Source organism: Copadichromis virginalis, linkage group LG14 (genome assembly GCF_057382275.1).
Source record: "Copadichromis virginalis isolate Kocher_CV1m ecotype Utaka linkage group LG14, C_Virginalis_male_GT1.1, whole genome shotgun sequence".
NCBI lineage: Eukaryota > Metazoa > Chordata > Actinopteri > Cichliformes > Cichlidae > Copadichromis > Copadichromis virginalis.
The window spans coordinates 36756340-36784287 of record NC_140631.1 but is presented as its reverse complement, the minus strand read 5'-3'; the positions used below and the strand labels follow the sequence as shown (position 1 = coordinate 36784287).

Below are 27948 nucleotides of genomic sequence, written 5' to 3'. Positions count from 1 at the left end.
AAGAAGAAAGAGGAACACTACTGAGGGGAAAGTATGAGTGTTTTTTTTTTAATTGAAATTTAGTTTAAATTTTAAATGCGTTTTACAGTTTTCTCTTTTACTGCTACAGAGAACTCCGATTTGACAGTCAGGCAGAAGACTGGAAGAAAATAACATTTCCAGTATTTAATCTTTTATTCAAATAATTTTATATTCAAATGAAACCTAATGAAAATGTGATTTCTTTCTACTAGATAATACTAATATGGAAAATGTCTGCAGTTCAAAATTAGTAGAGCGTTTCACTAAAGTAATGAACCTGCTATATCTTGTCTTTACAAATAAACTATTTCATAAAAAAAGTAAATGAAAAATGTCATTATGTGTAGTGATGCAAGGATGAAATCTGACGGATTAAGAAGTAGCAAATAAATGGTAATTTGAAGAATTGGTTTACATCATCATTTAAATATCAAACAAAATCTGACTCACATTTAAACAGATTTCAACTAATTTAACTGATGATAAAAAAAATACCTTCTTTGCACCAAGAAGATTCTGTCACTTTTGATATGATTTTTTAAACTGAAATAATTAATAAAAATAATTGTTTGGAAAAATAAAGCAAAAGAGAACAGCTTAGAGTATATTCAGGAGGACGTGGCTGTGAAATAACGTGGAAAGAACGACTGCAGAACAGGTGTTCTGTTTACTACATCTATAATTTCCTTGAAGGCTTTCAGTGGGAAGTTTGCAGCAAAGACACAAACAGATAAAGAGAGCGGAGGGTTTGTTAAAGCGGCCTCTGTCACGTGAGACTTACTCAGACGTTTGCACACGGCCATGCAGTACTCCTCTGAGTCGAAATTGTTGCGGTTGCCGGCACAGCCACCGTAAATGAAGCGCACACACTTCCTCTGGCTCATGTCGAAGTGCCAGCGGGGCATGGAGGCACGACAGGGGCCGGTCTCAGCCTCCAGGGTGCACACCGCTGCCAGAGTACAGCTTGTTAGATCAACCAGCCATTTTGGGCAGCAGTCTCAATTACAAACACTCAGAAAACTACAGAAACTAGATAATAACATGTTCATAACCTCCTTTCTGTTCAGCCTGAGCTGGACTTATCTAAGAATGAGAAAGGGTGATATGTCCCTTCAGTCTGATACAAGAAGAACAGTTCATCACAGTATGTGGTGTGAGCTCAGCTTATCTAATTACAGACCGGTGGGGATTTAGGTATAACTGGATCTAGCTGAAAGGTTGAAAAGGTTTGATTATATTTAAGATGTAGGTAGTGGCAATTGCATATAAAGGGAGAGTTAGAGGGAGGGGGTTGAGTGGATGATATGACAGCATCTAACAGCACATTACAAACCTTTCACTTCTTGTAGAATCTTGTCCTCATCCTGGTTGTCAGACATTTTGCTTTCTTTCTTCTCATCCTCATCCTCCTTGTCAGCCTCCTCGTCCTCATAGACATAGTGGTACTCCTCCTCGTCCTCCACCTCCTCATCTTCATCCTCATCTACCAATTCCTCCTTCTGTGTGGGCTGCTCGTCAGCTGGTGTCTCGCTGATGAGGGAAAGAGTCGGTTAAGTTAAGAGGTGTAAGCCATTGAAAGGAGTGATTTATCAAGAGAGACAGAGCAGCTGCCATGGATCAATGTCACAAAACTTTAATTCATCCAGATGGCCAGTTACATCCGCCCTTCCCAACGCAGCGCTTATTTTGCTTGCAATATTTCATGAACACATCCAGATGCAGTCTGCCCTCCACCTTCGCAATTGCTCACCTGTCCTCGACAGCCTCCTCTTCATCCAGGTCCATCTCGTCAATCTCCTCATCCTCTACCTCTTCATCTTCGTCATCCTCCTGGGAGGGGAGGGAAGGTTGGGTGGACTCTGTGCGAGAGGCGGGGCAGCACACGTATTCTGTGCCTTGGAACTTATCAATGCCACAGGGCAGCAGCATGCCATAGCTGTGCAGCACCATGGAGCTCTTGCCGCAGGCCTGGGGGGTGAAAGAAAAGGGCACGTGGCACGGGGTCGGTCACTCTCCAATTTACCAGCTTTAACTTTGACAAAGTGATATTTGTTGAACTTTTATTAATCGAGACAATTTTAAAAGACCTCAGCATCAACGAAAGCCTGGCCTGATAAAGGAGTATGTGAGTTATGGAAGAAGCAATCATCTTAAGAGCCTCAGGACACAACCACCAGGACTTCCAGTGTAGAATGCCAAGGACAAGACTTCCTGTTTCTTTCACTGATCTTTGATAACAAGGTTATTTGCTATTCCAAGTGACTGTTTACAAAGGTGCAACCAAGCCCATTCAATCAAGATTAGTCAATATTGGTGAATCTCAACAATAAATAAGAGACTAGGCAATAATGGCATTCATAGGAGAGCTCCAATGTAAACATCACTGCTGACTAAGAAGAACAAAAAGGCTGCTCTCACATTTGCTAAATATGTCTGAAGAATCTGAAATATACAAGTGTAGCAAATATGCAAAAGAGAAAGCAATTCAGAAAAGGGGAAAGCACTGTAAGAACATTTATATGTAAGCTGAATTTCATTGTTTATTCTAACTTCAAGAATAGTGCTGCGCAGAGGAGGTTTCTCCACCAGCAGGATAGAGCTCATTCTTCAGCCACATACTGACTGGAATGATAAAAAGTCATGTAGTCCTTCAACTGCCAAGCTATTTTTCAACAATGCTGATGCAAGCACTGAGTGCAAGCTCGCTCTAATTGATGGCAGCTGAGAAACTCCACTGAATTTGCCGCCCTGCTTAAGAACATCCCAGTGGCAGGTGGTGAGGGAGAGATTGTTTTTGAAGCATTTTTCTTACTCACTTATTCCCTCTGCCAAGATTTATCCGTGCTTAGGTGTAACATATTTGTTATCGACTACAGGTTGTTTTGGATGCCCCACAAACTAAGGCTGAAGATGATACTCAGTCTTTGGCCTATTTTTTTTTGGACTGTAGGACTGAGGGAGCATGAGGCAGGGAGTGACATGATTGGCTCTGTGAGCCGTGGTCATACTGGCCCCAAAGGGGTGGCTCTGGAGCCGCCCTGTGGGATTAGCTGCATTACAGCCACAACACTAATCTGATTAACAGCTGAAATGTGAGGACTCCCCATCCGTCTATGATCAGAGGACCTCAGAGACTCTCAGAGACAGGTGGAAAGACATTAGAGTGGAAATACGGGCAAGTAATATAAGAACGATCCGTATGAGAGGAAGAAGAGACTTGTTTAATCTGCGAGTTAAAGCTAACAACGTCTTCCCACAGGATACACAGCCTCCCACCATTTCCTGTGAGGTGATTCCTTCCTTACCTCTTTGGCCACACTGTGCCATTGCTGGTGGCTGACGCACATGTCCATACGCTCCTTGTGAAAGAACTTGCACTTTTCAGGAACCAGAAGGACGTCACTCACAAACTCGCCCACTGTAACAGCAAAACAGAAAATGGACCAATATGCCTGTTATTCACACCACCAATCTGTCCAAAAAAAGCCTAATCACTGCCTAACAGCACTGCCAGGGTTTATAAAAATATCTCATAGTCGGACTAAAAAGGAATAGATGAAGAGCAAAAAAGGGGGCCAAGATTCAATAATTCATAGCTGCCTGGTCCTAGATACTTTATTCCAGCGGTATAACAGAGAGGGCATTTGGCACTTTAACACTTGTAGCTGCCTCAGAACCTGAGAGGGATTCATCTCCCTTCTATAGCTGCATCTGTTACCCATCTGCAATCAAAATGGCAGTGGAGAAAATCAGGTTTCACACTGTGACTCTTTTAAGGTAGTCCAGGCTCTTCCTGCAAGAAAATGACATCATTTGCTTGATGAATTCAATTCAGCGATGTTTTATTCATAGAGCGAGCTGACAGAAAGAGGATCTGGAAGAAATAAATGGCTTGAAAGGTTTCTTGTGAGTTCCTATGAATAGATTTAAGATGAAAAAAGAAAAACATGCACGTCTGAGAAAATGGTGCAGGGGTCATAAGAAAGATTAAAAAGGACAGTGACTGCTCACATGCTGGCAGTGTGACAAGTTGCTCAGGTAGAGCCATGGCCACCAGAAACAGATGGAAAGCCAGGCAGCCAGGCAGGGAAAGAAAAAGAGGGCCCAATGAATAGAAGGTTTAGAGCGCGGGCTGAAAGCACACAAATCAGGGTCTAGAGGTTTCACGATGAGGGCTGGGAGCTGTCCTATAACTGCTCATTTAGTGGTTCGCCCTAAACTCGGCCTCAGGCAGGGCTGCTGGAGCACAGGCGAGGCGAGGCAGGCGGGTAGAGGGCGAAAAAGCAGTGTTTTGGAAAATGAGAGGGTAGGATAGGAAGAGAAGAGAGCCTGAAATAGTAGAGGACTCAGCAGCTGCTTCTCACCACCCCCCCTTCAGACCCCCGTCTGCTTTATACCCACCAATGGTTAAGGTTAGCCACATTAAGCAGATTTATCCAGGTTCTCTACTTAGACACATCAATTGCATCTAAGTAATTGTGCAATTGCTGGTTGGCACAAAATTATTCAACAGAATACTGAATGCATCTGATTTAACATTTTATCTGTCTTCTGGCTTTCAATGAAGATATGATTCATGGCTTTGTTTGACACTTCTGTCACTGAACATTTTATACCCTTTATTCTCATTACTTGTTCTTGCACTACTTCTATTTCACCACATTTTATAGCTCAATTTCTGTCCCATATATCTGCAATTCTATATATTGTTAACGGGTAAAAATTAGCTCTGTCATGACTCCACAGGGCATTACAGTAGAATAATAGAACAGCCAAGCCCAATAATATAACAAAATTATTATAAAATAAACACTTGAAGTGGCCATTCTGCATGATTACTCCCTTCATTTTTATGGATTTGCTGCTGATATTTCTGTCCTCCACTTTTAAGCAAGTAGAGCTCTAACAATGACATTTGCTCACTTTGTAGGAGAACAACTTTTATTTTATTTCATTGCTGCTAATGATTTAAATTGCCTTCCGCTTTACTAACTCTGGCCTCCTTTCCAGAGAAACTGAGAAGCTCAAGGACGAATATGACTCCCTGTAACCCTCAGCTCCATATATTCTCCACCGGATGCTAAGCGATTCATTTACTTATGCTTTCATTTCGTCCACTCACTCTCAGAGGCTTCTCTGGTTGTGAGGTGGAGTGGGTTTCAAGCAGATGCCGTATGCAGTCACACTGCAGTGGGTGATGGATGATGGTGTTCGGTGAGCAGCTGTGCCTTGCTCACTGCAAGAAACCCAGCACCGTGTGTTTTCTGTGCATTATCAGTTTGTGTAGTTGCAAGTGTGAGCATAAGAGCATACTCTTCTATTTCGGTGACCTCCTCTCCACATACTCTATTCATCCACTTTTCCTTTAACCTGCCATCTATCAGATGCCCTTGCTAACACTGTCAAATTCCTGGTCTGGCTGCACCGAATGCATATAAGGCATGTACTGAAGATCCTCTCACTGCTGCAAGGTGCTAAATCATAGCGCATAGCTTTTGTGTTTCAAGGACTCTCAAGGTGAAACCTGCTGTCATTAATTTCAGTGATAATTTCTACACCCTAAATTCAAATATAAATATGGATGGAAAAAATGAGTGTTTCCTGGACAAAAATAGTTTGAAATACATAATTTTAAAATAAATTAGAGGAATATTATTAATACATGCATGCACCTGTTGCTTTGTCTGATTTTAAGCCATATAGCTCGTTTAATGTGAAGTTATTTTTGATTTCTTGGCTAACCTGTCATTTACATTTGGATTGTGCTTTTTTGGGGAGGGAACCAGACATTTCTAAAATCAGGAAGTAGCTGGAGTTCGATGACACATAATGGAAAGAACACTTCATTTAACTACTGGTTTTAGACCCTAGAAAATGTTTTGTGATGGCCTGAAGACTTATTTCTGACTCTGCAAAACATTTTTCAAGCCATAATGGAATACTAACAGATAGCGCACCAAGCTTTTTTTGTACACATTTTCAGTGTATTCACAATAGCACAACTCAGCATCTGTTACGACAACTGAACTTGTCACTGTGTATCCTGCCCTTTGTTCCACCAATAGACTTAGTCAACAGGAAAAGCAAAGAATGTGCCATGTGCATAAATGTTATGCAATTATGTACATTTCCCACCCACCTAAACATCGCTTTAAAATGCCTCCTGAAAAGTCTACAAAGTATCTTAAAAAGGCTTTAATATGCCTCAAATAAATGATGCCATATTGGAGACAGCTACCAGGGGCAGCAGAATTTAAGCCCCTAGTTCTATAAAACCAAAATGCAAATGTAAAGTTGTCTCAATAAAGCAGTGTTTGCAAATACAAAGAGTGCACCTATATTTTTCTCCAATAACATGCAGTCTGCAGTCAATTTAATCACTATGTAACAGACACGCCAACAAACACCAGAGTCACACATGTGCAATAACCGTTTTTACCATTCTAGACATAATAATAAAAAAGTCTCTAAAATAATCCTGACTCGTCTGACAAAGACATCATGCTGCAGGGATTAAAGCGCCATGGAACAAAAATCGCATTCATTTGCAGAGCCATTGTTTGAGGACAGGAAACATGGAGGGATTGTGGCTCTGAGCCTTTGCATGGAGAGAGATGGACTACAGCACAACCCATCTCTCTCCTTTTACACTGAGCTTCTTCCTTAGCACTTGCATTATTCATATAAACCTATTAATTTGACATGGGTGCAGGTCTAGCCCTTTTAATCAAATCCTTCCAGCTAAAGCCCAGCTCCCTTTGGAGCATTTCATTTCTTTTTGAATCTAGTATAATTAAAGTACACTGACAAACAAAAGGCGAAACCTCTGATGTCCATTTCTCTGAAACATTATGCAGACATTGCAAACAATGAATAATTTAAAAGCACTTGTTACTGCATTTGATATGATAGAGAGGCCTGACAAGTAATGGACTGCAGAGAGGAGCCACGGTGAAGTGGCAGAAGCATGGCATGTCATGAAGCGTATGATCAGAGCCCTCCAACTAATCCCCCTAAAATGCTCCATTACATAATTAAGCAGTAACCCTCTGAACAGCCTTCTTCTCACCAACACCTTATGTTTATCTCTCCTTCTCCATCTGTCCTCTGCTTTCTCAGTTGAGGCTCCTCATTTGGAGCTTAGCAGAGCAGCAGAGAGGGCTCTGTAAATTGATAGGGCATGAGTGTCACCCCTTTAACAATGATGACGAAAAATGTGCAAGAGTGAATCCTTAATTATTCTAGAAGAGGTAATGAAATTGGCCTAATCAAATAGAAGTCGTTTCACTGCTGTTGAACTATGCTTAAAGAGTTCAGGTGCAACAGTCAGCTGTAGTGAAAGTACAGTCCTATTAAGTATTGTAGCCTCTGGATGTCAGATGAGAGGAAGCCATAGTGAAATTTTGGAAAAATGATTCCGCCTCTAAATCTCTCATCTGTATTCACGTCTCAGCCACCAAGTAGCCGCTCTGGATGTGTGTTTGCTGTCCCATGGAGTACCCCAAAACCACCTCTCTGCATTTGCCAAAAATGCTCTTGAATGGTAGCCTATTTCACAGTCCAGTGCAAGTGCTAATGGCTTTTTCATCCTGGAAAGCGGCACAACTCAATCAGCAAGAGGCCTTTGGACAGAGGAAGAATGTCGGAAAGTGTTAGCAGCATGAAGGAAGATGTTTTTTCTTCCTGACATGGCTGGACAAATACAGGGAGGAGTTTCAAGACTCCATTTCTATCTTATTGCAATCCTCAGCGGTAGCAGGAGTGTACTGTGTTTTTGTAAGTCGGGGGCCACAGAGGCATGTGGCCTGCATAGTCTGGGGCTATATCTGACATTTAATAAACCAGAATATAGCCATGTTTCCACTGCTGATTACAGAGATTCTGCAGGAGACAGGGGAGAGAGAGCATTGTCTATGACAGTGCAGGCGAATGGCGAAATGGGGAGTAATAAAGTAGGCCTCCTCACAGACCCCTCTCTTGCTGACCCTGTGTGTCTGTGTGAGTTTATGGCCACTGTCTGAGGAAGGGGGGATAAGATTGCAGTTTATTGCTCAACAAGCCTCCCCAGCAATAAAAGGCTCATGGCCCTAAGCCATCCATTCTGAAACACATTAGCTCCCATCCAGCCTGGATCTGCTCAATCTGCAGCTCAAGGCCAGAATTAGTCAACTGAATCAGAATCCAATATTGCTCTATGTCACCTCTGCCTGTGGCTAAGATGTATCATACTCTAATCTTTCTCCACCCTGATGGATAATACAGACAAAGGGGGAAAATGAAGAACATCTAGATTTGAAGGGTTATTTACCACCTAAGTGATTTCTCCCGACCCTTGAACCACTCATAAGTGCACAAGCTTACCTAAGCATTTGTAAGGCACTACAACATGGGCGTGCCCTTTGCACACTTTCTTCTCTTTCTTGCACCAGTTCTCAATGCGAATGGGCTGGTTGGCTTCCACCACATTTGTAATCTGGAGTTCTGGATACATCTGCAGGAAGAAGAAGACCCAAATTAATATTAAGCACTGAGAGAACGTACATTTGTGTACGTGTGTGTCCGTGTGTAGATGTGTGTGAAAGAGAGAGAGAAGGTGAGATAAGTGGAGCTTCAGTAGGATCCTTTAATCCACACTTTATACTCTCTAGATGCCATCTGTTCATCCGTGAAAGAGCATATGATTTACACTTTCCCCAAATGCCAACAAAATGTCATTGGTAAATGCAACTGAAGCTTTTGAGATAGGCTGCTTGAAAATGTACAGCCCTGCTTTTTTTTTCTTCCCTTGGATGGCTGCATAATAAACCATGACACCATTTCCAGAAGCCTCCTGGGTTAGCAGGTATAGTAGGAGTACTGAGTAAATAAGAGTGAGGATATCCATGTTGTGTAAAACTTCGTTTTAGAGGCAGCTTGAGAAAATGACAGTCACAAGATCTGGGAATTTAAAAGCCACCCACCATAGTGTAAATAACACCTTATAGCCTCTCTAGTGACAAATCACAGAAAAATGAAAATTGGCTTTTCCCCTCACCACAGTAGCTAATTTCCCTCAGTACACATCAATTTAGTCTTCAATGCCACCCACCTAACCTAAAATGTCCTCAACAAATAATTTATACTTAATAATCTAAAGTTGTGCAAAAGTTTGTTATTTCAATGTGAACCTACTGTGAAGCAAACCCAGCTGTTTTGAACAGACACCATTTTCATTTGCCACGAGCAGGTTATCTTAGTTTAGCAAGAAGGCTGAAAAAAGAAAATAGCCTGGCTCTGTCCAAAAATCTGCCTGAAAGCAGCTCTAAAGTTCACTTATTAAACCGGATATCTTGTTTTTTTTTCCAATTCACTGCTTTTTTATTTTTGTACAGACATGAGATCGGTTTGATCCTCTCATCTAACTCCCCACCAGACAGAAAACAGGCGTGTATCCAAAAATGTCAAAGTATTCTTCTCAGTTAACTCTCAGTAAATGACATTTAATATATTTCCTGACAGCAGCACCAATAAGCTGCTAAATGGAACAAGAAAAATGAATAAAAGCACACAGTAGACTGCAGGTTTAGCCATCACACATGTGCCACCCGAAAACTCTTAAAATCAACCAGACATGATGAAATTATTATTTTATTATTTAGGTATAAAAAGTATAAAGAAAATGTGACAAAATATATGTTCAAAAACACATGAATTTAAGAAAATTTCCTTGTGTCTATGGCACAAATGGGGGATAAATGGCAACGTAATGTCATGCTCAGTTATCACAAAAGTCATCATCACAGTTGTTTTGGTCAGTGTTGAGACCAGGATTGTTTAACACAACTACTCAAAGACTTTACTTAACAGGCAAAGCTTAATTTGTTAAAACTTCTCTGAACTTTAATTATAATTCAAATTAAACAACTAAATAACTGCTAGAAATAAATAAAGAAACCAAATATGCCACGGTCTGGCACATTCATTGAGAGGTAAATGGAAAGGAAAGCAAAACAATTACTGCAAAACAGAACGCAGCAAAATAATTGCTTTATCTCAATTATCTAGCTTTAATAATCATTCAAAGCCGAAAGTGGTTCTGAAATTAAATTTGATTAATTGCAGTCATATAAAAACAACTATCCAAAAAAATAATAATAAAATAAAAATCCTTGCAATTGTTACTTCAAACACGTTTCTTGCACTTTCACACAGTTGCATCCCTAGCCATCTAATTTAATGAACTGACAACTCATGAAGCTACTGAGCGTTCTAAGTAGTAAATGAGTTTCATCAAGTCTGTGAGACTGACAGGATAAAGACGTGTCTGTGTCACAATGTCTTACCTCCTGGCAGTACTGCAGTATACCTTCTTTGGTTCTTACACAGCTCTTAGTCCCAGATGGGTCTGGTTCCCAGCGGCCGGTTTGAATGTTGATGTGCATGTTGAGCTTTCCACAGAACATCGCCACCTGTGGCTCGGCCACGGCAAACCCTGTGCCTGCGTTTGCTGCCAGTGCCTGCAGAAGGACAAGAGCAAAGAGAGAAATAAGGGTTAAAACACTCAGTCATCATAAAGCCCATAAAAGCTGGGAAATAAGCTGGTTGACAGACTTGAGAAGCTGTCTGCCCCACTCCCATCTCTCATAAACACCATTCTGCATTATGGAGTCTGATCGGATAAACCAGATTCGGATTATGTGCTGTAATACAGAACTTATAAGACATGAAGTATTGCATGTCTTGGCTGCTGCCAACTCTCTGCTGCAGTGCTGAGAGAGCAGAGGGATTCAGACAGGAGACAAATTAATTGCACCTGGGGAATATTTGGCAGGGTGGATGGTTAAACAAGTGGAGGTTTGATTGGATTTGTGCACAACATTTTTAGCTCTGATGTGCACTGAGTAACTAAGAGGCTTCACACAGAGAGCAGGAGATCAGACGGGGAAAAAAACTGCAGTCCGTCACGCCTCACAAACCAGGACATTCCTAGTTGAAGGCAGAGCTTTGATTGTCTAGACCTCCCGGGACCAAAGTCTTTCTACAAAGTAGAGATCATTTATTCTTCAGAGTAAACAATCCACACACTCTGCATCATCAGGTCAGCTGTGCAGACATATTAGAACAAGATAGGCAGGTTTTTCAAGATATTCTGGAAATATATCCATAATATTTCTTTCTTCTAACGCCATTCCCCATCTTTGTTTACTTGCACACCCTTTGATCTTAACTGTTAGCTTCTGCTATCTTTGTATACTCTTCTCTGTTATGATTTCCTAAACAATATACTGTAGTTCCTCTTTAAGCAAGCAGGAAGCACAAACACCCAGATGCATGTCCTTCATTTGATAACTAAACAGCTCTTATGATATCAAATGGACACATTCAAAGCTACTGTGCAGTCATCTGTTGCACAATTGGCTTTCATGTGGCTCGGTGTGTGTTTAGCATGGGTCGTGTCATCGGCTCCTCATTGAAACAATAAGTCACATCCTGCTAATGTTCACGTGATGCTAGTGGTGCTACTGCACAGGCATCTCATATTAATCAGTGAAGCGATGTAGGTCTGCATGCCAAACTGTCCCAAAGCAGACACTAGGGAGTCTCCAGACAGGGAGTGGAACAGAACTGATGCCCACTTGATTGTCATAATATCATCAGACTGAGTAAACACGCTTCAGCCCCAGAGGGAGATCAAGGCAATGAGCGGCGACACATTTCTGACCATTTGCTGGGTTCTCAACACAGAGAAGATGTGGGCAGAGGTGTCGCCGCTGTAGCACTGAGCCAAGGACAAAACAGCTGAAGAGCAACGCTTGAGTAACAGCGTGTTAGACAAAGCTCTCTGTTTAATTCTGTGCAGGCTCCCAGGCTGACAATGGATGCAGAACAGAGTAGAGTGAGGACAAAACAAGTGCTGTGTAATCAGCAGTTGGCTGTGCTGCGTGATGAGCTGCAGAGTTAACCAGAGCTCAGTCTGCTTGCACACAGACAAACACACATCAACTGAATAAAGCTCCAGCCCAACACATACCTACATAAGTATACACGTGCACATTTAGCAACAAACACATCCTCAAAACATGTCCGTCCACACAGACTACCTGATTATGCCTTTACCCTGCTCCAATACTCCCTCTCTGAACTAAAATAGGCAATCAAACAAGGAATAAAACGGCAGCAAATCTCAAACGGTTAAAAACTGAACACTAAGATTTAGGTTATTATTACAGTTATTGAACTGTAGCTAGATAGAGGCTTACAAAAACAAACACAGTACTGTATACTATATACATTTTCTTTTCTTTGAATTTACTTCCACTTTGTGTACTTATACACACATATAATGTTTTACCTGCTGGCCTAACAAATTCTTCTATTTGAAAAATTTTGTAGACTTTGCATGGTGAACTATGTATATTTTTATGCTGTTAAATCCAACAAACTGTTAATTGTTGAAAAGACAGCAACTAGCGAGGATTGACCTGAACAAAAAATTTAAGCCTGTTTGCTCTCCACCTGCTTTCTCAGGTATTCTCAGAGTGCCTCAGGAGCAGAGAGGTGTAGAGGGGATAGTGACAGCCTGACTACAACTACAAGGTTGCCGTTGAAAAACAAGTGTTGGGTGTGTCTCGACACCCCTTTGATTCCCGCTTTATATTTAATTCTTCAAAGACAACAATAGCACTGTAGGAAGAGTGGAGGCAGTTAATACCACTGTGGTAAATCTGCAGTCACATGCCAGTTTAGGAGCCAGACCTGCACAAAGAGCAGTGCAATGGAGGGCGTCTGAGAGCGCGAGAAGTGACACACAGAAAACTAGCTCCTTTGTGGTTCCTGTCTTTTCCGTGTCACCTTTAGAAAACACACGGCGAAATGCACACTGCTACAGGAGACGTAGATTCCTTTGTTCTTGATTCAACATGTCGCACATTTTGGTCCAACTTTGAAACAGACAATTTTTGTTTGGTTGCGACTCAGCCTTGGACAGTGGCTCATCTGAATGTCATTTCCAGAGCAGTCAAGCACACAACTGGAGTGTCATTGTTCCAGTTCTTTATGTCATTCAAGAACGATGTGCTCTGTCAACCCACGAGGGCCAGCGAAATGGAGGTTATATGCAATAATATTTAATTACGTTCTTCAATCTCGATGTGATTCAACATGAAATAGAAGATCAGGCCACTATTTCATTTTTTAATTTTTACAGTACAGCAGCCCTTTGACTGTCAATTATTTTTGCTGATATTTATGATCAGGGTGTAAAAAAATCCTCATGTAATGTTATTGCTAATTCAGCTCGCTAGACCTGAAGGCTTTATACAAACAGAAAAAACAGATTAGATTGCCTGGAGACATGAAATAATAGATTAATAAGTGGGATTAAAAAAAGATGAGCCTTCAGCATATTTTGAAGAGCAAACGGGAGCGTTGGATTGCACTGAAAATCATGCTGTCTTTTGAGATTTTGTTGGCATACAGAAATATGCTTCGATACAAAATATTTTCTTTGTCATGCGTTACCACCATTGTGTGTGTGTGTGTGTGTGTGTGTGTGTGTATCTCTATGCTGCTAAAATACAAAAACAATCTGAATGTAATTTTAACTGCTGAGGCACACACCTCACGGACAAATAAGCCACCGCGCCTAAAAAGTCATCGAGCCCTCTCATCTCTCATTACTGACTCACCGTGAGATGTTATATCGTGTAAGTGTGAACACCTGCTCCTGTGCGTAAGCTCAGCAAGAGGGGAGACAAAAGACGGCGAGAGGGAGTGGAAGCTGGAAAAAGGGAGAGGCGGTGAGACAGAGGAAAGCTCAGGCAAATTGGGTAAACAGCAGCAGGAAACATGCGCCGATTGGCTTATATCCCAGCTTCAAATATTATTCTCAAGTCAACGCAGACTGTAATGCAATAAAGAAGGTGGCGTGAACGCAGGAGAGACATGCGCTTGTTTCAAAGCTGTGTGGGTTGAGGATCATTCAGCTCGTTTTCACTCTTTACTCCAAACACACACCAGTGTGTGTGCCACCGCTTTCCCAGTCCGCCTCCTACACACAAACATGTTTTATTGGTCTGCTCTGAGAGCCGAGCCAAGTTCCACATAAAACAAGCTAAGACATGGCAGGGCATGTTGTGCTGTAACGCATGAAACACTGAATGAACACACAAACAATGCTCCTTTTTATTCCCGTAACAGATAAATATACCACAGATATTAGAGCCTGGCCCTCTAAGAACCAAGCTACACAAACAGAGTGTTTGTCGTTTGAAGGGTAAAACATGAGCGAGTTAAAGCATCTATATCTAGTCTACATTAAACCACTGTTTGCTATACATTGTGTACACATTTGACTTATTTATTGCTGTATTGTTACATAAATATAAAGAAACAGAGAAACACTTCTAATTCTCTTTTTACTTCAAAATAATATATTTACAAGATAAATGCTGAACCTAAGTGCAGTGAAATCTCTGTAAAAGATGAATCAACATAAATTTGCAAGGGACAAGATTTTGGGACCAGAAGCATGCTCTCTACGGGGACTGTGGAGAAGAAAATAAGGATGATCGGGTGTTTTCTGATAATGATGCATGATGTAGCATTTTAAAATGTATCTGAATTCATAAGCACTTACTTGTGGCATATGGGAAAAGACATAAAGACATCCACTGTCTGCTGAAAGCCCTGAAAAACTGTCCTCCAGAGGATAAGTCATTAGAAGATAATTGATGGTGATTTTCTTTGCTCTGTGTCATTTCCCTTCTCTTTTTACCAACATTTCCTGTTTCGCCCCACTATTTCTATCATGTAATGACAAGAAATGCTGAAAATAATCGACATGACATGAAATGAAATAACAACAAGTCACAGAAACGGTCTAAATGGATTAACGCTTTACATTTACTGAGATGGATTATTTAAGTTCAGGCCATTATCAAGTCTGTGGAAGACATTTTCCCACTGTTTGATATGAAAGGGAGAAAATGATTTTCCATGCAAGCTCTGAAAAGGACTAAATAAAGCCCGATATCGGTAACAATGCAGATTGTGTGCAGAAATAAGAGAATAAGGAAGGTGTAGCTAAGACAGCTGGCACAAAAACATCCCCCCAAAAAAGAAAAGAGAAAGAAACATTCCTTAATGAGGCTTCAGTAAGCCCCTGCAGGACCAGTGCGGGTCAATTATTACATGACCTACCACACAGCATCTGGGCAAAATCCAGAAGAAGCTAATCCAATCTGTGTGTATGTGTATGTGTGTGGTTGTGTGGTCTCAGGTTGACCTGTCAGGCCAGTATGCAAGAAAAGCGTGTGAGCTTGGGACACACACTGAGAGAACAGTGGGAAAGGGGAGATGAATACATAAGAGTCATAATCTTCAAAACAGCAGGGTTCGCACCTCAGAGGTGATCCACCAAAGCAGTCACAGAGGTGCAAACTCTGAACGTGCCAAAACAAACTGTACACAAATTTCCTCCGTGACCAGACAGTCGAATAAACGGTGGAGCCTGGCTTCTCTCATAAACAGTTTCTGGTAATCTGCCCATGTTGTGCATAAAAACAGCTACACTGCAGTCAGCTCCAGTGTCAACTGTTCTATAAACTTTTCAGGCCTCACTGAGCGGTGGCAACCGGTCTAATTTTGGCAGAGGTATGGTGAAGCCATTCTCACAGTCTGGCCCCCTTTTAAAAGCAGCTCCAGTACGAGGCACCAGTCAGGATTTCTCATGTTCACAGAATGCTTAGCGTCCATGTGACTCTGCAGAGAAATGCCTGGCATCGTTAATCCACATAATCCTTCCCTCTGGTGACTTAATACTTAAACAAGATATGCAGTAGTGAGAAAGCTGCACTCACATGTACAGGAGGAAAACCTACATGGACAATATACAGGAACATAATAAATGTAATATTGATTTGAGATGTCTTATTGCTTGCAGTAAAATGTGTGACTGAGCAGCCATTGTTTCATTGTGCTAATGTGTGTGGGGGAGCAATTAAAGCACGTTTCTGTATTAGTTTCTATAACAGCCGTTAGTATGGCTTGTTTATTGTTTCTTTAGTTTGTTGCTTCTGTAACTGCATTTTCTTTGAAAGGCAAACATAATTCATTTCCCTTTAAACAATATGCAGTGGTTTGAGTCACTGATCAATAAATACTTTGCTCGGTGTCCAGATTTAGACATGAAAACACCCCCATGAACACGACTAATGAAAAGAAAACATTTTCAGAGAATTTCACTCGTACAGACGGATCTGTGGATAATGTTAGCTCGAAGAAAAGAGGAAGGAGACAGACTTTGGCATTTTTATCTCGTTTAAGTATCGACGGAGCAACTTATGCTGCACAGATCGAAATTTCAGCGGTGACATAAACGCAGATATTTTTCCAAACAAAGCGCTTCATTCGATTCACTTTGGGTGCCGCTGTGGACCGAGACAAGAATCAATGTAACGGACACAGACGTGTTCATGCCGACAGTGATTTGAAGTATGGAGGAGCATTCAGCCTGCTTACGTTTTGCCTATTTAGATTATGAGCTTAATGTGTGCAAAGAAAAGGGGGGTTAAGCTGTTTACCTGAGCCCACTGTGTTGGAGTAAGGTGACTATCACAATAAAAAAGAAATAATGACATGTGTTATAGGAATTACTGTTGGCAGCTTAGAGGAAACTGAATACATGAGGAGTAAGTCTGAGATTAGGAAAACATTATTAAAATGGATATGACAACTTAACAGGAAGTGGGTGACAGTTCAGGGATTAAAAACAAATGACAAAACTTTGATTTATTATCTGGAATCTACTGATTATTTATACCGAAAAGCTGGCAACTATTTCCCCTCGGTCTTATGGTCATGTTTTGCCAAAAGTTTAATTCAATAAGAAACACAGGAAATTGTTTTTTATGAGAAGTGTAAACCACGGAATCAAAATCAATATATATATATAAGCTAACTTCTTTCAGTAAGAACGTAACATTTATACACACACACACACACACACACACACACACACACACACACACACACACACACACACACACACAGCTGTGATTCCTGCCAGTCGTGAAGCCCATGGGAAGGCTGGGCGTGAGCCACTGGCACCATCACTACACAAACAACAGATAACAGACGAGAGGTGGGGGAGAGACTTTCAGCAGCACTGTGACAGTGACATTTTCCTACTGACCAAACACCTCTGCCACCTCCCACCCTCAAAGGGTAGACAGTAAAAGCTGAATAACAAAAGGAAAAAGGTGTCATGTTTGTAGAATTGGAATCCAAAGGGCAAACCCTCACTGCAATGCAAATTGGCTCCTCTGTCTGAGCAAAATGGCCTTTTGTCTTCACCATCTAAAGTGTCCTGAGACTACCCTAGAAGGAAATGCCCTATGAGTCACTGCCCCAAACCAACAGTGCAAAAAATGCATTTGCATTTCAGGGAACAGTTGATTCCAGTTAATGACATTCTCCCCTCTAAAGTCAAAACCTAAACATGTGAAAGTTGCACTTCTGCTTCCTCCTCCTTACACAGAAACATTACTCACTGTGATCTTCCTCTATGAGTGTCCTTTTGTCCAACTACAAAGTCTGCATGTGTTTGAGCGAGTGAAAAAAAAAGTTCTTCTTCAACATTGAAAAAGTCAAAAAATACTTTGAAAACAAAAAAAACTAAAGTACAATTGTTTTCAAGGAAAGTTTTTTTGCTCTTGAGTGTGTCTTTCGGTGTTTGTTAGAGTTTAAGGTGACAGGGAGATGCTTCACAGAGGACCGAACATAATGCTTCTAATCACTAGCGGTCACCTCTGTATGGTTCATTAACCTCCCATCATTCACAGCCAGACTGAACCGGACGTGAGAGAAAAGTCTCTTCCTTCTCCTTCAAACTGTCACATGGGAGCGGAAAAATACTCTTACCACACCCTTGAATTATCCATGACACACCAACCCCAACCCCAGCCTCAGATAAGACAGTCAGCTTATTAGTAATTCTCTATGCTCCACCTGTGCTTGATTGAACATGCCATTGATAATGAGACTGTGTGGGACTGCTTCAAAGTGTGAAAGAGTAAAAATACAGTCGTGTAACCATATGCATTTCATTTCTCGAGCCAGGAAAATGATTCAAATTTGACAATGAGTTGATCAATTAAGGAGAGTTCAAAGGATGATTGATCTCAGTGAGATGCAATAAGGAAATTTTTACCTTTTTGACTCAAGATGTATCATCAATCCAATTTTCTAACAGCTTGTCCAACTATGACTGAGCCTTTCCGCCCGGATATGTTCAGCACAAGGTTAAGACAGAGACAGACTCACATCTACAGTCAGTTTAAAATCACTACTTAACCCAGTATTTTTTTTTAAAACTGTGAGACAGGAGTAAAAGTAGGTTGAAGAAATGTGGTTCATGTGCGTTGAGATTTAAAAAAAAAAAAAAAAAAAAAAAAGAGGGGGAAAAAAAGGCCTAGAAGACGGTTTTGTGCTTGCTGACCTTTATCTTGCTGAAATTCGAATTGGATCCTTTATTAAAAAAAAAAAAGGAAGAAGAAAAAAAAAAACAAACAAAAAAAAAACTTGGTTATTCCCACAAAAAGCCACCGAATACCATAACATTCATGTCTTTGGACTGTGGGAGGAAAGTGGAACACAGGAAAAAACCCACAACAACATGCAAACTCTACACAAAAACCCCAGGTGATCAGCACGTTCAAACTCAGAACCTTCTGGTAGTTGTTAGGTTGTTAACAAAATCAGTTGTTAGGTTCTGATTTTGAGCAGTCTGACTGGCTGCTAGCTTTGCATCTGGGATGTGTATGTTTTCATGTTTGAGTGTGCATGTGTGGCTCTTCTGAGAACTCTGGTTTAGTCCCACAGACCAAAGACATCCATGCTAGGTTTACATTTGTTACATTAATAAACAGAAAATAAATATGGGTGTGAAAACCACATTGATATAGTAGAGCCGTTTTCCTTCTGCAACACTGCTCTACTATATCAACGTTATTTTTAGTCTATTGGTAGGTGGCTACCAGGCATCATGATCATAATATATCCCGTCATAATATTCACGTTTTCTGGATATAAATTTTTTTATTGGGAAATTAAAATAATATGTTGCTACAAATGTGTCATTTTAATGGCTCATTGGTGAGTGTTTTCTTGGAAACATGATGACATCATATTTTATACTGATAAGAACTTTGAGGGGTCTAAGATGTACTCAACTTCCAAGATTTTGTGGACTATAGCAAAACACTTTAAAGTTATTTTTTAACTGCAAAGTAAAGTGTTCACTGGTGTTAATCTTCCACATGTTCTACGTTAAAACAAAGTTAACAGTTCCTGAAACGAGCCAGATTTTAGCTGAAACTCGGATCTCTTGCTCTGTAAGGCTGATATGCTTGATTAACGGAGATAAACATCAATGAGACTCTTTTGTAATTAAACTCGAGCTAAAGCACGCGCACTTCGCTGGTTACAGGCTAACAGTTGTGGTGATTGAGCTGCGCGGGTCTGCCTGTATGCCAGGGGGAGATAACATGGCCTCTCTCCAGCTTACAGCAAACGGACGTGAATAACGACTTGTTCAAATGTCTCGTCACTATGGAAACGATCTACAAAAGCATCCCAGCTATTCACACAGACGAACATTGGGTCTGCAAGAGGAAAGAGAGAAGAAAAGAAGGAGAAAGAGGGGAGAAAATGATGGGGTGAAAGATTGAAGAAGTGGAGCAGGGGAGAGCGAGGAGAAGAAAGCAGGGAGACAGATCATTAGAAGCGACAGAACGACAGGACAGAGACAAAAGAGGGTGGTTCAGAAGAAAAAAAAAGAGAAAAAAAAATGGATAAAGAGGGAATGAGGCCACAGTTACAAGAGACTGGCATATGAGCCAGTGTGGCAGAGAGGGGAGAAGAGCTGCGAAGGCTGAGTGAGTGGCACTGGGGATAACACAACAATAACAGCTGCTCTGCCCCGTTTGGTGCATTCAGCAACACTCTGTCCTTGTGTGCAAACATGAAAATGACCCTCAGCTCTATAGGATTTTGCACATTTTCCCTGGCGTTCACACATATACAGAGCAGACGTACAGTAAACAAAGCTATATCTGTGCTCGGGACTCTCCTGAACAAAACAAAAAAAAAAAGTGCACTCATTGCCATGGCAGTGTGCGTCAGTCTGTTCAGCAATGCCACATCAACTGCTGCTGGTTCCTTCTAAAATACTTACCAGACAGTGAGTCACGGCTTGACTTATGGGAGGAATCCTGATCAGGGGAGGTAAATACTAAACAGTGCTAGAGTTTCAGGACAACTGCATGCCACATACACTGTGACTTCAAGAGGTAAAAAAAAAAAAAACATATGAAGTGATTGATCTTAGCTGAGTTATTAGTTATTATTAGTAATGGTCAAGTGGCAACATCGGGGGCTTAAAAAAAGCCAGGGTGGAAGTGCAAAAAACTCCAAGCCTTAAAAACAATTGGTGATGTCATAGTAACCACATCAATCTTCTACATTTAGTATAAGGTAGCGCTAGAGGGACAAAGATCAATTTGTCAAGACAAATGAATCCCAAACTATCCTGACTCGAATAAAAGCAGTTTATAAATTAGAGATGTCACAATATGTTGCCCATGATAGCACTGTTACAAGATACAGTGATGCTGCAACAACAGATAAATTACTAAACACTCATATCAACACCATCTGGGTAACTGAAGAAGAATAAATCTCCCAAAACAGGCAAAAGGTAGGAATTTAGTTTTTTGGTTTTTTTTGTGTTTTCAATGTTTTTATTATAGTTCTAGCATGAGAGGTCATGATGTTGAGATACTGCAAGTCAAACTGTGAGGAGAGCCCATTTAGAGCACAAGTAGGTGTAAATACAAATGGATTTGATAATTCAAGCACTTCAAAATGAAGCGATGCAACAGCTGTATAGGATTGTGTCAGGTGCTGAATATACTGCACTGCTATTTATCATATAAAAAGAAATTTCTAGGTAAAACTGCAGCATCAGTGGGAAAGTCAGTGTTTATCCAAGTTTACAGTGTGGTTATACTATTTCTGCAATACGTGAAACGATTTAGAGGTGAAGGATTATGGGAAATAAGGTTGCAAAACAGGGCTGAGTTTGACTACATTCACATACATTAGCAAACATCCACCCACCTTTTGCTTATCCAATTCAGGATCGTGGGGGGCCTGGGGGTGTATTTTAAATTAAATGGCTGTTGCAAATACAAATAAGTAAGAATAACTAGCTCATTAACTTTACTAAAAACATCATTACCACCACCTGTCAAACCTCCAAGCTGCCCACAAATGTGGTGATTTAACTGGAAAAAGATATTTGGATGCACATAAAGATCTGACTTTTACCAGATGTTCATTCCAGTTGAGAATGTTTTTAAATCTTTCCATGCTGATGTACGATTCCCTGACAGGAATGAAACTAAATTAGTCTGGACGAACATGTGTGAAAATGGAGGACCTGCAAGTCAGAGTATTTGTCTGTTGGCTTTTTGTGGTGAAAAGCCGATGACTGCAAAATCGCTTCAGCCATCAAAGTGAGAGCAAATTCAAATTCACATTGTGTCTGAATGCAGTCTGCTTTAAACTTTTCACAGAGTTAAAAAGATCCCAGGCGGGCTGACTTTCACAAAAGCATCACCACATTGCTTCACCCAGACTCTGTATGCTTAGCAGCCAATTTTAAGATTTAGCTGGTACTCTGACCATTTTTGCAGCTTCCTAATATATACAGTCACTCAATATCATTTCCAAATGTAGCACTGTCAAGCAGCTGGGACCCTATTAGTAGGCCTTCATAGTCACTTCACATTTTCAGTCAAAGCCTGAAAATGCATCTCTTCAAGATGAACTTCATGGCAGCCTCTCACTGCTCAATCATACAAATGCCATCTCTCTTTTTCCCTCCTTTGCTTGCTATAAACTGCTCTAACAAAAAAAGAAGGCTGACATCTACTTCACTCATGTTTGTTTTCCTCTCCTCTCTTAAAGGATCACCGTATTGTCACAAGAATATTGCCTGCGTGCTGTCACTTTCATCTCTGTACTCCTAACTGTATGCTCCTTGTTATCATTACCTTGTAATTATGCTACGTCTCATTTTAAGAGGTTGTGGACACAAGAGCCGACTAAAAGGCTAAAAGTGGAGAGATACTAGGCCAAGAGGAAAGAAAAAAAAACACTGTTAATTAGAGCAAAGTACTTTTTTCCTTCCAGTCTTTTCACTGGGGAGAAGGTGCGTCTGGGCTATTTATATGCAGCTCCAGTTGGTGGGCCAGTGGGGTCTTGTCTTGCAGGCTCGCCCTGACCAATGGAGCTCATTCAGAGAAAAAAAAATAAACACTCACAAACTTGATGAGAGTCTGTTGTTTTGTCAAGAGAAACGATCCTCATTAGGACTGCATTTCATTTGATGAAGTGTTACAACAGTGAGCTCAGAGTGGGATTACAACGGTGAAATAGATTTAAAGGTTCATTCGCTTGATAAAGAATTCTACCAGAAAGCTGATTAAAACAGGTAAAAACCTGCTTCTGTGACATTTACATTGCAAATAAGGTATTCAAAGTGATTCCAGTCTGCAATGGCATGTTTACAGGACAAGCAGGTAACGTGGGTTTATATAGTGAGTTACCTGATGTTATTGTAGGTAGTGTAAGAGCCGTGTGATATTTACATCATCATTTCATCAATAAATATAGGGAGTAGGCAGCATGGTGGCATAGTGGTTAGCCTCACAGCAAGAAGGTCCTGGGTTTGAATGCACCAACTGGTTGGGTGAAGGATTGTGGGAAATAAGGTTGCAAAACAGTCAGGGTTTTCCCCGTTTCTGTGTCCATTTTCCTCAGGTCTATGGCAGCTGGGGTAAGCTCCACCCTCCTGTAACCCTTAAGTGGATATGGGGAGGTGGATGGATGGAAATATAAGCAGCGTTAAACTCTGTGGTGTTATCCTGCCAGCTATCTAAAGCTAATCATGTGGTTCAAGAAGACATGATGTGTGTTGCCTCCTGCACGCTCTTTCCAGGGAGCCCTCTCAACTAAATCAAAGTAATTGCAGTAGTGAAAATCTATTTGCAGCGATCTATCTTCTGCTCTGTGCTACAGGTGAGAAAGGACAACTTCAGACAAAGTGCTGACTTCATTCTCCTGATATTGTCTGTGTTCATGTGGGAAAATGGCTAAAGAAACAGATCTAAGACTTTGAGTGCCTCTGAGATTAGAAAATACTGCCAAGGGTTTGTAGAAGTTCTCACAGCTGTGATGATTTTATCCTATCACTGCATTCATTTGGGAATCCGTGGTGAAAGGCCTTCTGAATGCAGAATGAATTTTTGTGGGTTTTTTTAATTTTTATCGCCAACGCCCACAGTGTTAGTACCCCCAGCTGTGCTGGCAAACTGAAATCGATAACAGGGCTGCATTGTGCATTGCTGCAAATCAACCTGTTTCTTTACTGTACACATGAACATGATCGATACATTCATGGAAATGCTGAGTCTGACTCTCTACACCATACATGAGTTGATAACTAATAACTAATACAAAGGTAGAATTTGCCTTTAGACAGTATGGTTAGATGGTCCAAGTGTATCAGAGACAAAAACACGAGTCCATGCAAAGTGTGCATCATGTATCCATAACCTGAGTCCAACAGGTTAACCAAAGGGACAAAAAAAAAGAAAAAAAAAAGGCCACGGATACGATTAACGTGTCCACTCTGTGACATCACAGGAAAAAGGTTTTCACTCCTCTCCATTTAAATCTTCACGCAGGCTTCCCCTGTAATACATTTTCTCACATGAGTGCTGTCAGTGCTGTGTGGTCACACCATCTTTCTCTCAGCTGTTATCTGTGGCACGTCAGACACACTGAGCTGCTGTTCAGATGCCCGTTTGTTCAGTTACTGATGGCTGACATGAGGATGCCTGCTGCATCCTGTGTTTTATTATTCTTTCATTGTGAGGGCAGGAGCTGCTGCTGAAGCGAGGCGAGCAGAGCAGAGCAGGAGGGAAATGAAGAGCCATTTCCACCACAGCCCCTCTTGACATAGATTTCAGACGGCATTCATCTCCCTGGAATATTTCTCCAACCCGTTCACCTCTCCAGCCCTATCAAACATTGCCTGAGGACCATCCACAACCATCATAATATTGCATTTGGTCTTCCCTCCTACCTGGTTAGATTAGCTACATACAGAGCAGATTGGTTTTTCTCTGGTGGATGAGCGGGAGGCAGCGAGCACAGTGAATGGAGCAGTAGATGGAGGAAGGAAGCAAATTTCTTTTGATTCTGCTTGGGGAGTAGAATTTGCAGTGCATGCTGCAAATTTGGGAAGAAACACGTCAAGTGATTGCAAGGGGCTGACTAAAGCTTCCTTGTTAGTCCAATCACTGTCAAGAGAAGTCGGGGAGGGAATACAGCAACAAAGAGGTGCTGAAGGCCAGAGGCAGGGCTGAAGAATGCTACTATTAGAGAATAAAACAGAGTCTGCCATCTATCGCAAAACCATTTCAATAATTATCCATCATGAAAAATTGATCTGCGTCGCTCCTGGGCTGGCTCGTAAAGCACAGCAATGAGCTGTCACAATAGCTTTAAAATGGGAAATAAAGAGACTATAAATTGGTGATTGCTACTTAAGAGTCACAATTCTTACTTTGAGTTTTTTTTTAAATAGGTAATTGAATTTAAGAATTTATCATTTTGTGAAAAACAGCAAAACATGCTGAAAATTCAGAGTCTAAGATCCTTGATGTTTTGTGCACAGAAGGTTGGCATATGGATTAAAATAAGTTAGAGAAATTACTGGAAATAAGTCTGGTGCTGCAACGATCAAGTGATAATTACACCGAGGGCTTTACCCACAGCTTGTTGCTTAGCTGCGAGCTAAACAGGTGCATGATTGCATAAGTAATGTACCGGAGTTTAAACCATTTCTTCCAGGAAGAAGATAATTGCTTTTCATTTTTGCACTAATAACTCAAGGACTGCGATGATTGAGGTCCATTTTCAGGTGAATTTATTGCAGCATCTTCACAGCTGCGCGGTATGCTGAGCATGCGTGTCTCTTCTGCAGAGCTCCTGTCACCACAATCACCCATTCTTCTCTTCTGCCCACTAAAAGCTCTCAGCATGAGCAATCCCTTCAATCCTTCATCCCCCTCCTTTCATCTCTTTTCACTTTGAGTGCTCTGGACAACTCTCTGCTAGCCTATCTCCTCTTCCCTCAGCCATCTCTACATTTACCTCTCGGCCTGTTTTTCCCGCTCTGTCCGTATGTCTCACTCCCTCTTTGAGGCATGTGAGCTGGCGACCCTCTCAGCCCTCTCTATCCCAGCTTACGATCCACGTGTCCTGGAGCGGATTACATTCTTGACATCACTATGCCAGATGTTTATGACTAAAATAGACATAACATCTAACCTCACCACTAAGTCAAAAGAATGCATATATACTTGGCTTGACAGGAGGCTCCTCTGTTGTAATAATAACAACATTAATAATACGATTTATACTAAAAAAAAAAATGTTTCTTTCCTCACAACTGCTTCCTTCTTGTTACTTACTGCTAAATTTACCATTTTCTCATGTTTTCCCTTCCCTTCAGATTCTTCCTCCCCTGTATATTCTTCTCCCAGCTCTTTCTCGCGAACCAGTGGAGATCAAATAGCCGACACGCTGTCCGGTGTAACATACACATTAGCATGATTAAACTGGCCATCGGCTGCGCATTTATTAAAAGCCCCTGTGTGGGAAGTGCTTTTTAGTCAGTGAGTTGAGTAAACATGGATGGGCTGTGTGTTTGCAAGTGTCATGTGTGTGGTTAGCCTAGTGGCACCAAGGCGGACAAGTTAATGAGTTAATGCAGGCTTTTTGTGAGGGATTTGAAGTCATGTTATGAAGCGATAGCTCAGTTAAAAGTGATAACCAGGCACGGAAAAGCAGGTGGTGGGGAGGACTCCAGAAGTGGCTTCACGGGAGATTTGGAGCTTAGGCAACTGTTAGACGTGGCTCAGCTTGTTTTGAACTATGTGCCTGTGTTTTCTACAGGCCACTTTATGTGGATGCAGACTCTTCCCCTACTTTGTACTGCACTCTCAGCAGTTTAAAAGGGGAGGATTAGACACAGGAGTGTGCCTCCTTCTCATCTGCTAGAGCATAGTCACCTAATCTCTCATGCTGAGGAGAGGGGATTTTGGAAAAATGACCTGTGCTCCTTCACTTTCTTTAGCTTCTCTTCTTTTCATGTCCTCCAAGTTGAGTGAAAACACAACTGGATCTTTCCTTCCTACCTTGCATCCTTCCTTCCTTTCGTCACTCCCACTCTTGCCTTTTCATTTTTCTGCTGGATGACTTCATGCTCATCAGCATGCAGCACCACACCGCTGCTCCTCAGAACCAGGGAGGCTGGCAGACAGGCAGGCAGACTTGTCAATAAAGGAACCAGTAACAGGGTACCTCAGCAAGGCCTCCAGCCCTGTCACTGATGTCTTTCTCAGCTGCCTGAACTCCCTCAATTAATGAGCATGTAATTGTTGAGCAAGCAGAAGAGAAACTGGGGAAGTGAGGAGGAAAAAGCAGCTATGAGGTGAGAGGTGCAATTGACGAGTAGTATATTGAGAGGAGAGCCGGGTGAAGGAAGCACAAGGACGGACTGTTCTAGTGAACAAAGTAAGACATAAAATAGCCAATTTGTCCAAAATGTGCGGTGCAGTAGAGAAGAGAGCAGAGGAAGAACATAGTGTAGTGTCTAAATCAGAGGGCTGGCGGGGGGAACGGTGCTCAGCATGAGCCGACCTTGACAGCAAGCAGCTTCAAGGGCAACATGGAAATATCACATTCGCTCGCTATAATGCAGCCATGAGTTGCGGTGAGGCCATCCTGGGGCGGGAGTGCAGCCAGAAAACTGCTGGAGAAAGGAGGAGATCAAGGGCATGTAGCAATGTTTCCAAAATGTGTGACAACAGGAAATGATAGCAGCTTACAGATTCACGGTGTATGAGGAGACGGTTGTTGACCTGTCCAGTGATACCAGGGATTTGACTCTGATGCCACAGCCAGTTTTAACATTGTGGGGTTCAGTATTAAGAAACCAAATGAAAAATGCAAACGTCAAGTAGCCTGCCCCGTTTTACTCTGACATCCAGTAAATAGCAAATGGTAGCATTTTGACTACAGGAGCTCCCCCACAGGAGAAGAGACCTTTCCAGCTGACAAACCTGGTTATAAATAAAGTCTAAATGATTAACCACCCCAAAACATCCATGCTTTCTAAAGGATCAGAAAAGTTCAGGGAGAGGTCGGCTATGCTAAAATGTCACTGATTAGTCAAGCGCAGTGGTGCTGAAAGCGGTTGTGTTGCTGGTCAACAACAATGAAACAGCCCAAGAGGTTTTACAACCAACAAAATTCCAGCACTTTCCCTGAAGACACCCAGAAGGTATTTGAAGACTGACCAGCTTAATGTTTGTGACTTTTAGCACTGCTGTTCAAATGCAAATCCCAGATCTGAGTTAATTGGACTCCTCTCTATCACTTTGTCACAAAAGTTAGAGAACAAAATACAACTTTTCAAATGAAGTCATTTTATCATACAAAATATCAAATGTTCATTTTCCCAAATGTGGAGCACTGACAGACCAGCAGTCTGAATCTTACTCACAGGAACATTATCATCAATGAACTGCGAGACAGCCTTCATCATTCTCATATTACAAATTTACATGTACCATAAGCCCTGAGGATTTCATGTTAAAATGGATTTTCAAGAGAAAGAAAATATTAAAAGTCCTACATTTTATATTAAATTCATTTTTCGTCACTTACTGAAGTTGTATTCTTTTTCTCTCTAACTCTGATTGCTATTTGGAGGCATGCTATGGATGGCGACTGAGTTTGACTTTGGCC

The 27948-nt window shown here is 41.3% G+C and overlaps 1 protein-coding gene across 6 annotated transcripts in view; it reads right to left on the bottom strand.

Annotated features, from left to right (window-relative positions):
- The window catches only part of aplp2 (amyloid beta (A4) precursor-like protein 2), a 50674-nt gene that overhangs the window by 13250 nt on the left and 9476 nt on the right, over window positions 1-27948 (bottom strand). For 5 of the 6 annotated variants that reach the window (XM_085430696.1, XM_085430694.1, XM_085430697.1 and 2 more), the window contains exons 2-7: window positions 10344-10517; window positions 8383-8512; window positions 3327-3439; window positions 1772-1989; window positions 1355-1551; window positions 803-970 (exon numbers count right to left, since the gene is read on the bottom strand). In XM_085430696.1, the coding sequence (XP_085286822.1) occupies window positions 803-970; window positions 1355-1551; window positions 1772-1989; window positions 3327-3439; window positions 8383-8512; window positions 10344-10517 (1000 nt within the window). The remainder of the gene's footprint in view (window positions 1-802; window positions 971-1354; window positions 1552-1771; window positions 1990-3326; window positions 3440-8382; window positions 8513-10343; window positions 10518-27948) is intronic. The other variant, XM_085430698.1, reaches the window with a different exon arrangement.